The sequence below is a fragment of the Gopherus flavomarginatus genome, chromosome 14 (assembly GCF_025201925.1).
Source record: "Gopherus flavomarginatus isolate rGopFla2 chromosome 14, rGopFla2.mat.asm, whole genome shotgun sequence".
NCBI lineage: Eukaryota > Metazoa > Chordata > Testudines > Testudinidae > Gopherus > Gopherus flavomarginatus.
Genome location: NC_066630.1, coordinates 35159820 through 35173062, shown reverse-complemented (window position 1 = coordinate 35173062; position 13243 = coordinate 35159820). Strand labels below are relative to the sequence as shown.

Sequence of the window (13243 nt, the reverse complement as noted above, 5' to 3'; positions counted from 1 at the left end):
TCAGCATTTTAAAGTGATGTATGTTTCTAGCCCTTCTGGCTGCCGAGGAAAGCTTGAAAATGTGACCCAAGTGCACCCCAAAGTCCCAGAAAACAGAAGACAAACAAATGGATAAATTGTCTGATTTTTAAACCAATCTCAGGATTTTGGGGGGCGGAACACTGATTTTTGAACCTGGGGAGCTGACAATGCTAAAACGAGGTGCTGTCCCCAATCCCCTACCATAGACCTCCTTGGTCCAACCATCCCCTAGAGGGGACATGGTTCCCCCTCCCACCTGCTGGTCTTGGAGGGGTCAGGCCCCCTTTCTCTGTTATCCCCACAACACCTTGTTTCCCCTTGTCCTTGCCTGTTTTGCCCCACCTCCCTCCCCTTATCCCAGCCTTGCCCTCCCCTTCCCCTGGTTTTGGAGCCTGGCCCCAGGGCTAGGTGAGTTGGCCAAGGCTGCACAGCGCGTCTGTGGCACAGTCGGTACTCGAACCCAGATCCCCAGCTCCAGACGAGGGCTCTAACCCCCGGCCTCGCGCCTCTCGCACGCGCGCCCGCGGCCCCGCCCGCGTCAGTCCCCAGCCCCGGCCCCGCCCACCCGGGGCGGTCTCGCCTGACGGCCGTTGCAAAGGACTTTTTCAGCAGCCGCAAGTGAGGTGAGTCGCGGCCCTTCGGAGCAGGGGGAGGCGGTGTTAATGCCCCGGCGGGGGCGCCCTTCATCCCCGCGCACGCAGCTGGGGGGGCTTGGTCCCCCCCCTTTTCCCGGAGTGGGATGAGCGCGGCGGCCAGGAGCTGCTCCTCGCTGCGGGCGAGCCGAGGCTGCGGGCGGGGGGACCTTGGGCCCGCTCTGGGGCGGGGGGCGCAGGCCCTGGGGAAGTGAGGGGCCCCTGAGCCGCCGTCCCCAGGGGAGGGGGGCTCTTGGCCCCGGTGTGAGGGGCTCCCGGGCGCTACTCTAGCGGGCGGTGAGGCGAGTGGGGGTTGGGGGGCTGATGTAGAGGGGGGAAATGGGGGGCTGGCGTGGAGTGGGGGGGCTCGGGGGGTGTGTGACTGTGGGTCTGGCCGACGTTTCTGTGACGGTAGCGCCAAAGGCCATAAGCCGGCTGGGCAAGCTTTCCGTGTAGAAAGGTGGTGGGGTCATCGCCCTGTTTTCGGGGGCCCCCAGGAATAATTGGGGGAAGGCTGTTCTCCAATGGCAAGGGCCCATCAGGAGAGTGGAGGGTGCCAGAAAGGACTCTGGGGATGGGTCACATAGAAGGATCAGCAGGGTAGCCTTAATACTGGGGTCTTGCATCTGTGGGAGCCCCATGGTTTGGCTATGATTCAGGGACCCAACTTGGATTTCTTCTCATCCTTGCAGCAAAACCAGAAGGAATGAGACAGCCCATCTGTTTTCCAGCAGCTTGTATCTGTGAATTTCTTATGAACTTCATTGTAGTATCTGTTGTTTAATAGCTATATAGTGTCATAGGTATGTAAGGCGCTCTAGTGAAATAAAAAATACTGTCCATACAGTTCTGCCCCCAAAAGCTTTCAGTCTAAGGGTATGTCCACTCTACAGCACCACTGTGCCTCTGAATAGCTGCAGCATAGATGCTTCCTGCGTCTACACTAAAAATGTAGCTCCCACCGATATAACTCACCCACTACACTGACATCACAACTCCACCTCCTTGGGAGGCGTAATGATTAAGTTGACGTAGTTAGGTTGATACAGCATTTATGCAGACACTGTGTTGCTTATATCAAATGTTACTACCTTTCAGAAACCATCTCAAAATGCCCAACGCTGGCAGTTAAATTGGTGCAAGTGCTCTGGGTGAAAACATGTGCCACTGATGAGCATAGTGTGGATGTATAAAACCGATTCAATTACTGCAGTGGCTCTATGTTGATGTAACCTAGGTCATTTTAATTTTGTAGTGTAGACTTGCCCTGAGAGGCAAGAACTAGATAGACAGAATAAGTCCATCAACGTAGCTGCGTCTGCATGGGAGGTTAGGTTGACCTAACTGTGTTGCTGGGGACACAGTTTTTAACAGCCCTGAGTGATGTAGCTAAGGCCTTGGCTACACTGGTGCTTTACAGCGCTGTAACTTTCTTGCTCAGGGATGTGAAAAAACACCCCCCTGAGCGCAGCAAGTCACAGCGCTGTAAAGCCTCAGTGTAAACAGTGCCCCAGCCCTGGGAGTGCGGCTCCCAGTGCTGTAAGCTAATCTCCATGGGGAGGTGGAGTACCTGCAGCACTGGGAGATCTCTCTCCCAGCGCTGGCGCGTGACCACACTCGCACTTCAAAGCACTGCCGTGGGAGCACTCCCGTGGCAGCGCTGTATGGCTGCAAGCGTAGCCATACCCTAAGTCAGCCTAAGTTATAGGTATGGACCAGGCCTTAGCTAGACTTGCATGGGGTCTGGTGACAACAGACAAGGGAGGGAATGGAATAAAATCCCAAAGAGGAGACAAAGGCAGACATGAGCAGTGATTTCTCCATCAGAGTTTGGAGGAGGGAGGGGAATAAATGCATGTTGTTTTGGGTTGTTCCCTGAGAGTCAGATGAGGATTGTAAATTAGATGTTTTTGTCATGCTCCAGCACAGGTCCAGTTGCAGTAACATCGTGATCTGCTGTGTGACTACTGGGCCGATACTCTGGCAGAGCCAATGCTAGATCTGGAAGTGGTTCCCGAGCGATCTCTTGGGAATGAACAATGGGAATTCACCTTGGGTAGGTCCTGTGCTTGGCACTTGCTTTGTCATCACATTTTTCCATGCTGTGTTAATAAGAAGTAACGACGGCCAGAGGTTTCCCTAATGCTTCTAGCATTATTCTGAATTACTGAAAATGAAATTCGTTAAGACTTTTTTTTTGTCTCTTTTGTTTTTGGCAGTTATTTTAAAAAGGCAAAGTAATGCTAACTTTTATATAATACTGAGAATATTGATGTACATATGTAAGAATACTTCATGTTTATTTTTAAGGATGCTCTTAGACTGACTCATGTTTTATTTATCATCTGCATTTCCTTCTGTTCATACTTCCTCCAAAACCTCTTGTTGCTATTTTGGACCAGTCATTTTGAGTAACCTAGAGGAGATGACCTAGATGTACTAATCATAGTCTGGGTAATATCAGTCAGGTGACATCAGCCTGTTCAAAAACTTACTAATACTTTGCATTTATAGAGTGGTTTTTGTATAAGGATCGCTAAACGCTTTACAAATACTATTTAAACGTCACAACATCCTCATTGGGGCAACTGAATCGTGGCATTTCCATTTTACCAATGAGGAAACAGAGTTTAAATGACTTGCCCAAGGTTACATAATAAGCCTTTCTCCTTCCAGTCGTTCTATACAGTCTTCCTTAAACCACATGTCTTTGGTAGATTCCTCTTTCCTCCCTCCCCATCCCCAGCAGTGTATCAGAGAGAACTCCTGCAGCCAATCCAAATTTAGTTGATTTTGTTCAGAACTAATTCGAGGCACTTAAGTGTAGCAGTAGATTTTTATATGTTGTGGGTCCTCCTACAAATGATTGACTCTTCAAACCTATATTGTAGTAATAAGCGATCAGCATTTAAACATTACTACAGTTTGTCGTAATTGTAAGCAGTTATGAGGTTTTTCTACAATTGTGTATGTGTGTTAGGAGTTTCCGCACCATACTGCTTTGCCTGTAATTTCCCAACGTTGCTATTGATGGTTCTGAACCGCTGGGGTAACAATGGTGGGAGTACTGGTATAGAGAGAGCTGCAGATAGGCACCATTTTTAATCTAAGCAGTGCAGAAGCTGCTGTTTCAGACATGAACTGATAAGCGGAAAAGGTTTTGGTTTCGAGTCTATATTAGGCAATTGTCTTTTTGGTAAGCAGCTCTTAAATGGGTATATTATGATTATGGTAGCAGCAGTGCAGTTAAGCCTGTTCAGAGCCACACTTGCCTCTCAATACACTGTCTTTCTGAATTGTTCTTGAAAGCTGACATTTTCTGTGCTTGTTCTCAGTCCAAAGAATGAAGTTCTTTTTTTTTTATAAAGTTTCATAAAATTCTGCTTGACCATTTGAAGTCACTAGTATATGGGGTAAGGGAAAGAAAAGATGTAGAATATATATATATTTGCTCTTCTAAGCCAAAAGCTAATTCATTTTGGCTCTGATCCTGCAAAGACTTATGCATATGTTTAATTTTATGAGTTGTGAATAGACCTGCATTGCATAAAATATGTGTAATTCTTTGCAGGATGTGAGCCTTGAAAAGCTCGAAGATTTGGTGTATACTTAGCTTTCAGTTTGCAAGGCTCGAATTCTTACATCTGAAAACTAGCAGCTTGTGCAATATTTCACTGTTTGCAATTTTTATTGTACAACTAATTTGATTAACCCAATATCTGTATATCCAAATAATCACTGAAATAAATGGAGGAGTATTTATGCATGTACACACACAGTTCAGGATAGTTACATGTATTGCAGCGGTTTCCAACTTTTTTACGCCTAAGATCACTTTTTGAATTTAAAGGCAACCCAGGATCTACCCCATCCCTTCCCCGAGGCCCTGTCCCACTCACTCCATCCCTCCTCTCTCCATTGCTCACTCTCCCCCACCAGGCTGGGATAGGGGGTTGGAGTTCGGGATGGGATGTGGGCTCTGGGCAGGGACCAAGGGGTTCCCAGTGTGAGAGGGGGCTCTGGGCTGAGCCTGGGGCAGGCAGTTGGGTGTAGGAGAGGGTGGGGGTGCAAGCTCTGGGAGGGAGTTTGGATGCAGGAGGGGGCTCTAGACTGGGGCAGAGTGTTGGGGTGCAGGAGAAGGTTTGGGGAGGGGGCTCTGGGCTGGGGAAGGTGCTTGGGATGCAGGAGTGGGTTCGGGGTACAGGAGGAGGTATGGGGTGCTAGCTTTGTGAGGGGGCTCAGGGTTGGTGTGCAGCCTCCCACTGGGCGGCACTTACCTGGGGTGGCTCCCGGTCAGTGGTGCAGCTAGGCTAAGGCAGGCTCCCTGCCTACACCAGCCCCATGCTGCTCCCAGAAGGGGCCAATGCCTCCCTGCGGCCCCTGGGGATGTTTTGGGGACATGTGGCTCTGCGTGCTGCCCCTCTCTGCAGACATCACCCCCACAGCTCCCATTGGCTGCAGCTCCCCATTCCCGTCCAATGGGAGCTGTGGGGGTGGTGCTTGCAGGCAGGAGCAGCATGTGGAGGGAGACCCCTGTCAACCTGTCCCCAGGTCTGCGCTCACCACTTCCGGGAGTGGCATGGGGCCAGGGCAGGCAGGGAGACTGCCTTAGCGGCTGCCCTGCTGTGCCACTGGAGATCGCAGTCGACTGGGAGATCCTCTAGAGTCGATTGAGATCGACTGGTTGGTGACACTGATGTATTATATGCCTGATAATACAGAAATAAACTTGTTGTGCATTTATTTCAGTGTGCAGTGATTTGAATCTTATCACAAATTAAGTACATGGCTGTCATCTTCAGTTTAGTTATGTGCTACATATTCTGACTAAGACACCCCATGTTGGAGCTCAGATATCAGTGCTCTCGCTCACTGTTGGTTCGGCCCTGCATAAGTTAACTGATCTTTTTGTGTTTGTATTATCTGAAGTTCAAAAAAAGCTACTTCAAAATAGTTATCACACTGCAGGGGTTTATTTTGGTGTGTGGGCACTCATTGTTTTTCTTTCCTTTATAAAAACAAACAAGCACAAGAAAATAAAATGCCCTTCAACCTTCCTCACCAAAAAATGCAAACAAACCTGCTAATGCCACCTTAAAGTTGAGATTACAGATACAGGCACACGCAAGAGGAAATTCATCGGTACAGTGCCTAATATAAACATAGCTCTGCCATATGAGTGTGTAATACATAATTAGTGTGGCCAAGTAGATTAGAGTAGGGGACTAATTGCCAGTCAAGATACTTAAGCTCTGTCTACTTCGGGGATATCTTGTCAAATTTCCCACTGTTGTTAAAAATTGTTTCACTTCCACCAGTTGTAGCAATGTTGGGACCCCTGCTGTAAATGGATTGCTGGCTGCTCCTGATACTTTGAGCACCATGTTGTCTATACCTGTTCTGGGCAAAATTAGATTACGGGGTTCTTGAAATGCTGATGACTTGGGCTCTGAACATTAAACCACTAGTGGAGATGATGAGTGTGAGTTGTCGACACAATTTTCCTTGTGTACACAAGACCTTGGATTCTGTTCCTGGGTGTACTGCATATAATAGTACCATATTGTCATCAGCTTTCTATTTGATATACTTAAACTAATTCACTTACATTTCTCTTGCTTTTGTTATACTTCTTTCCCTTCTTAGTTTCACTCATGTATTTCCTATCAGTCATGGTGCATTTTTTCCTGCACTCACCTTAGTGTCTGTTTTCTCTTGTTGTCATCTTTGCTTTCCCTCCCCCCACACACACAGGTGGGGCCAGATGATTAATAGCCAGAGGGGGCCCACTATCCATGGGCAGTGGGTTGTGGGAAGTCAGCCTTGCTGTCCCAGCTGCTGGGATACTGGGGTGCTGTCACTGGACTGTCTTCTGGCTTGTAGGTGTTTTGGGGGTGGAGGTATTTGGTTAATCTGACCCTCCCTTGGCTTTCTTGTCTGCTGCAAGAGAGGGGAAGGTACTCTGTCTGTTCCCCACCTTTGTTTAGGTCCTCCTACAAACTATTCCTAGTGTACATATCACTACTGCTGCTTGTAGCTTTGCCATGCTCCAGTGGATGTTGATACAGTATTAACATTGAAATGTACAAAACAATATAATGCTTCCTCACTCACTCTTACTCATCTCCTTTGCTCCTGTTTGCTCTTAATGAGGATTTAGAACTTCTTCCCACTCTACCCACCATATAACTTACTAATTTTTTGTGCATTAAGTGTTGGAAGAGCGTATTTGTTCCCTGCAAGGACTGATTATGCAGCCTCTTTAGCACACCCAGCCTCTGATGATCATAGGAGAGAGCATGAGGTTTGGAGTTCAATCTGAGTATCCCACACAGCAGCTGAGAGCATTGCCACTGTGGGTCAGCTTGTCTGTTCTTATTTAAAATAATTTAAAAGTGAGATAGTATTTCTTTCTCTATCTCCTGGGAGTACAATCTGCCATTTATGAAGAAATTTGTTCTTCTCACTGATGTGTACTCCAGGGAACAACTTTGCAGCAAAATTTATATCCAGTACTTACGTTTGAACAGTCATCTTCAAATTTGCCTTTTGTGGAAAAGCTTGCACCCATAATTCTCCAGCAGTGAAAGCAGCAGTGGGGAGAGGGCTGAGACAAAGGGTTTGACAACACAGTGGTAAAAATGTTGGCATCACATCTCTGCTATAGCTTCCACTATTGCTATGGTGGAAATGTCCTGGCAACAAATTATAGGAGAACCTCAGAGTTACTAACTCCAGAGTTACGAACACCAGAGTTACATACTGACTGGTCAACTGCACACCTCATTTGGAACTGCAAGTATGCAGTCAGGAGCAGCAGAGACCAAAAAAAAAAAGGGAGCAGGGGAAGGGAATGTGTTAAAGTACTGTGTTAAATATAAACTACTAAAAAAAATGGGAAAGCTTAAAAAAAAAAGGTTTGACTATGTAAGGAAACTGTTTCTGTGCTTGTTTCGTTTCAGTTAAGATGACTAAAAGCACCATTTTTCTTCTGCATAGTGGAGTTTCAAAGCTGTATTAAGTCACTGTTCAGTTGTAAACTTTTGAAAGAACAGCCATAATGTTTTGTTCAGAGTTACAAACATTTCAGTGTTACGAACAGCCTCCATTCCCGAGGTGTTCATAACTCTGAGGTTCTACTGTAGATATAGTTTTTTTCTAATATAGACAAGGTCTCATCTCTTGTTTCAGGAGTTGATGTTACATAGCTGATTCTATACCAAGAATAGTGCCTTACGTAAATTTAAGGTGTAATTTATATCCGTCAATTAAAAATTTACATTGAGTATAAAATATAATCTGACCAAAATAACACATACCATGGTATGTTTTCCAGAATAGGGACACTTTGCTTTTTTTAAAATTACAAAATTAGAAAGAAGAAAATAATTTAGAAAGAGGCAAGGAGGTAAAATAAATAGCAAATCAAAACTATAAAAGCTGAATTGACATGTAGCAATCAATTACATTTCTGTATGGGTTTATAAGCTTTTTTCAGCTGTCGAATTGTGATGTTGGAACCAGGAATATATGTACAACTTCTTTACACATGATCACATTTCATTAAGAGATACCACAAAAGTTTTGACCACATTACTGAAGAGGAGCTGACACTGCACTATTCTCTATGTAGTATTAGCTATGTAACATCAAACATGAAAACAGGAGATCATCTACTTTAAAGTCTGTAATGAGCTTTGTTAGAAACTGAATTGCAGCAGGATCTTGCCGTTAAACCACATACTTACCTTAGCATGCATACCTTACTTGATTCTGCAAAAAGAGTTTATTTCAGAAATAATGGTGTGTAATGGGCTTTGGATCAGGCCCTTTGACACATTATTGGAGAATTAAATCCACCAAGAAAGGTGATTCAAATAGAAAACTGCTGTATACACATAAGAAAAACGTGGACTCTTTCTGCATAAACTTTGGCTTGTTATTTTCCTTTGTTGGAGATAATGGGTCTGTATTTTTTGAGTAGAAGAACTTTATTGTTTGGTGGATAAGCACAGACCTTTCTGTTCCAGAAACACTGCTGAGGTCACAAGTGAAGTAGGCTTTTGTTATTGTTTGCAAATCCTTATGTTGCAACTTACTACTTTTAGGTGATGAGCCAATTTTACCTCACCTTTAACCTATTGGCCAAATTTATTATCTGTGTGGAGAAATTTGAGAAATATGACTTGTGTTTATTTACAGGAATGCCATTGGCTCAAGCTGTAGCAATTCTTCAGAAACACTGTCGTATTATCAAAAACGTCCAGGTTCTCTACAGTGAGCAGGTGAGTAGAGAATGGCCAGGCCAGGTTGTTAAAGTAATAATTTTGTGATAACTAAGCAATAAGATATGAAGGTGTGTCAGTGTTGTGTAATGCTACACCCTGTGTATAGTTCAGCCACATGTTGTGGCTGTTGTCTAATATCACTCATCTTGAAGTGTGTGGCTTTTAAAAATGGCTAGTTAAATATTATTATGTGTGTTTTTTGAATAACTCTTTCAGGAGGGTAATCAAAATATTTTATCAGCTGCTAGGATTTGTTATGGCATGATATTGCTATAGCTTGGAATTTTCAGGCACCAATAATTCATTCTTTGGTGAATGCTACTTTTTTATGTTGACATGTTTTAGTAGGATAGGGAGCTCTGGAAAATAGTGTGTTGAGAAAGGGGAGTTTATTGCTAAGGTGTCTAAACTGAGTAGTTGAGACTCTCTTGATATAAAAGGATTTAAACAAGTAATGGCTGTTTTGAAGCTGAGTTTAGTTTTTATAGTATAGGAAAGGACTTCTGCAGCTCTGCTCTTTAAATAGCTGGGCAGTGATCTTCTAATCTGTTCGCATTGTTTCTGTCAAGTGTTGTAATATTTTGTAATGGTGAAATGCTTCTAACTTTCTCAAGTCCTGTCTGATGCAGTGATGATGAGCCCATGGGAAATGCTACTCTTGCTCTTCTGTGCATCAGCATTTCTGCTTGCAAAAGCAGATGCAGTAATTTAAAACACCTAGATGTCTTAATCATGCTTTTGCATGATTTAAACATTATCCAGTGTTACATTAGTTCCTGTGCTTTTGATGTCCCTCCTGCATTGCACGTTGTAGTGTACTGGAGGCAAAATCTATTAACTAGGTGTAATAAAATGCATTTTTTAACTTCTCTAGTTTTTGGGCGAGTGTGAGGAAGGGAGATGGGGATACCGAATACCGTGAAAATATGCATGTTGCCTGTTCTCAGCTACAATAAGCTTGTGTTGTTATATGTTGTTTTTAGGAAGCAGTAGATTAGAAGACTTTTTCACATTGTCCTTAACTAAATCTGTTACAATTTGAATTTGTATCAACAATCTAAAGACTGAGCAAGAGATCCTCTGACACAAGAGTACAAAAATAATCAAGGGAGAATCCTGACTCTTTGGTTTACTGCCAGATACATATCTCATTAATTAAATGAGTTTTATCCTTTTTTTCTTTCCAGGTAATATAGATTTATGGCTTTCATAATGTCTACATATTTACTTTGCAAATTAGAAATGTAGCCCATTACAAATAATACACTAGACCATCTGTATGACAGTGGTTAGTAACAGCATTAGTTTGTGTCCCAAATTTTCTCAACCCCTGTCAGTACAGTGCACTGCAGAATATCTTCTGGTTTTATTTAGAAGAATAATGTAATCCTTGTTTCATTTTGTGATGTGGTGTAATAGAAGGGTTAATATACCAGCGCTAGAAAACATAGCATACTGTTCGTTGAGCTTTGTGCTTTTAGAAAGATCATGCTGAGACTGACTAGAGATCTTTCCTCAAAGACCATCGTTCATCTTCACTCCTCAAATGATCATAAATATAGAAATGTTTTTATGGGATCATGTTTCCTGAGGAAAAATGTTTGATAGATACAATACCAAAAATAAAAGTATTTTGAGCATTGGGAGTGGTTCTAAACACGTGTTTAGATTATAACCATTCCATACTAAGCACTTATATTAATTAAGCCCCAGGCCTGCAACTGACTGCATGTGGGCCCAACCTTGTCCTGGGGCAGATCCTCACTGATTTCAGTGGGGCTTCGTGGGTGCAGGGATCTGCTGGTGTGGTCACTTGGTTTCAGGGCCTTAATGAAGTGTCTCTTTTGTTGTCTGGTCAAAAAGAGTTATGTTTATATACCTGAATTTAAACATTGAGAATAACTCCTCTTCTCCATGATGTTTTTTAAAACATGTTTAAACAATAGAACATAACAGCTTAAAATATTTGAGCATCTAGACTACTATCGTGAAACTCCAAGAGTGTGTGTTAATTCTTTACAAATGTATCTAAAAAGACTTCTCAAATTCAGCCAGCTCTGTTCATATTAAGGGTCTGATCTTAATGAACATGGGAAGCCTGAAATGCAGCAGAAAAGCTTTATGAACCTGTCTCTGTAACTGTAAATTGAGGGAAAAGCTTAATTCTGGGATTTCATTGCTGGTGAATTTTGATCTATGGGTATTTAATACCTTTATTTCTAAACTGTCAATGGGAGCTGGGCATCTAACTCCCATTTGTGCCTTTATAAATCTCCCCCTCCATCTTATACCATCAGAATATAGTAATACCTTCCATTTCCCATAGACTTATGTGGAGTGGTATTGTATAGAAATCACCTTTTGGGAAGGGTTAATCTCAACCACCTCCTGGAATTTTTTGTCATATTTGAAGTTTTGCTTTGAGTACTAAAAATCCCATTAATTTAACTTGTGTCCCCCCAAATTTTTCTTTCTTTCTGGCCATAAAATCTGTCATAAGGGAAGATGACCTGCAGAGTGTGGTAATTACCATGGCTTCTCTCAGATCGTTGTTTTCCCTCGTTAATAATGTTTTCAACTTTCACACTAAGCCTGAATTAAATTTATAAACATCCTGTGTAGAACCTTAGAAGTCAATTTGCTTAATCTCCTGGATAATGAGCTACTAAAATCAGTGGAATGCAGAGCCCATCACGTATATTCGGAAAAGTTATGTAGTATGTCTTCGGCATAACACAATGGATGTTCTTAACTATGTGTATAAGCACTCTGAATTAATTTTCTAAGACATCAGAAAAGTTCTAATACTAGCACTGATAGTCTTTTCTCTTGATATATGACATGCTTAAGTATCTCCTAATTCTAGAAAACTTTGCATATTTGCATGTTTACTTTCTCACAGCTACCTTATTGCTTGGGTAGAACGTAACTGGTTTTCTGTAAGGATGGATGTGATACTTAGTATAGAGTGGTTATAATCTAAACACAAATGTGTTTAGCACCATTCCCAACGCTCAGAATGTCTTTATCTGTGGTACTGTACCTATCAAACATTTTTCCTCAGGAAATAAGATACTATAAAGACATTTCTATATTTATGATTATTTGAGGAGTGAAGAGCAAGAATGCTTGCTGTTGGAGTTTCTGATGGCATTCCTGAGTGTCTCTCCCCACCTCCCGTGATAAAGTATTTTCCATTTTCCCTTCTCATAGTTAAAGGAGCATTATCAGTTGATAAAAAGGCCCCAAAATGTACTCTCCGTAAAGGAAAACAAATCCTATGCGGCATTTCTGGAGAGAGTACTTTTGTATATTATTATAGTAGCAGTTAAATCAAATCATAGGGAAAACATACAGTACATACAATATTTCAAACCACTTTTGGTCTAACTACAAAACATTCATGGAATAAACCACATTTATTTTGCACCTTTGACTTCTTTTTATTTAAAAAGTGGATTAGATAGGAGCCTGGATTAAATAGGCAAAGCGATTTAAAATCACGTTCAGAGGTCCAGGATTTGATCTATTCAGTTGTGGACCTATAGCAGTTTTCAGATTCGTTTACAAGATATCAGTCAGAGATAGCAATGAAAGTGTATCCCTGAAGTTTTTCAGTGGTATAAAGCATCTATCCTTGGTTGTTCATGAGAAACCTGGCTTTAAAACTGTGAAATTCTGATGTATAGTAAACCTTATTTATATTTTACAAAAACATTTCTAGTTTCTCTCACCTGGAGGCCTGTACAGTTGATTTACTTTAATTACTGAATCTGACTAAAAATCATAGATATGCTGTAGTTATAGCTCTCCCTTCTGCTGCCATGACAGTCTGTTCATGTTAGGTCAACTTCTCCCATTTGAGTTCCTCCAGAGGGGTAAGATTCACAGCAAGACTTACAGTGCCGGACTTTATCTTAGGTTGTGAATTCTAGTGTTGTTGGCTGCCTTTGCCTACCTACCAACCTTCTCCACCTGCAGGGAAAAGTTGGAAAGGTGGGTTTCATTGTGTGTGTGCATGCGCGTGCGGGAATGTGGGGTATGTGGTCAGACTGGCTGCGCTAGAGGCAATTTACTGGGTATGCCTGGACTATGTTGTCAGTAGAGAACTGCTATCACAGTATACCACTGAAAATAGAGACAGCCTTAGAGTCTGATCCAAAACTGATTGAACCCAGTCAAATATCTGTTCACATCACTAGGCTTTTATTTAGGCTCCTAGTTATTATGACTCACAGTAACTAAGGAAACGTAAATTTGCAGCAGTCTGTCTGAAATATTCCATTTAGAACCTCACCCAGA

The 13243-nt window shown here is 42.6% G+C and overlaps 1 protein-coding gene across 6 annotated transcripts in view; it reads left to right on the top strand.

The window, feature by feature from the left end:
* The first annotated feature begins 606 nt into the window (after window positions 1–606).
* The window catches only part of PHAF1 (phagosome assembly factor 1), a 50220-nt gene continuing 37583 nt past the window's right edge, over window positions 607–13243 (top strand). For 4 of the 6 annotated variants that reach the window (XR_007769326.1, XR_007769325.1, XR_007769324.1 and 1 more), the window contains exons 1-3: window positions 1014–1456; window positions 2578–2709; window positions 8856–8938. Coding sequence is in view for 3 of the 6 variants with exons in the window: in XM_050922785.1 (XP_050778742.1) it covers window positions 2646–2709; window positions 8856–8938 (147 nt within the window). In the remaining 3 variants the exon portion in view is untranslated. Of the gene's footprint in view, window positions 645–1013; window positions 1457–2577; window positions 2710–8855; window positions 8939–13243 lie in introns of those variants that run through there. The other 2 variants (XM_050922788.1, XM_050922787.1) reach the window with 2 other exon arrangements.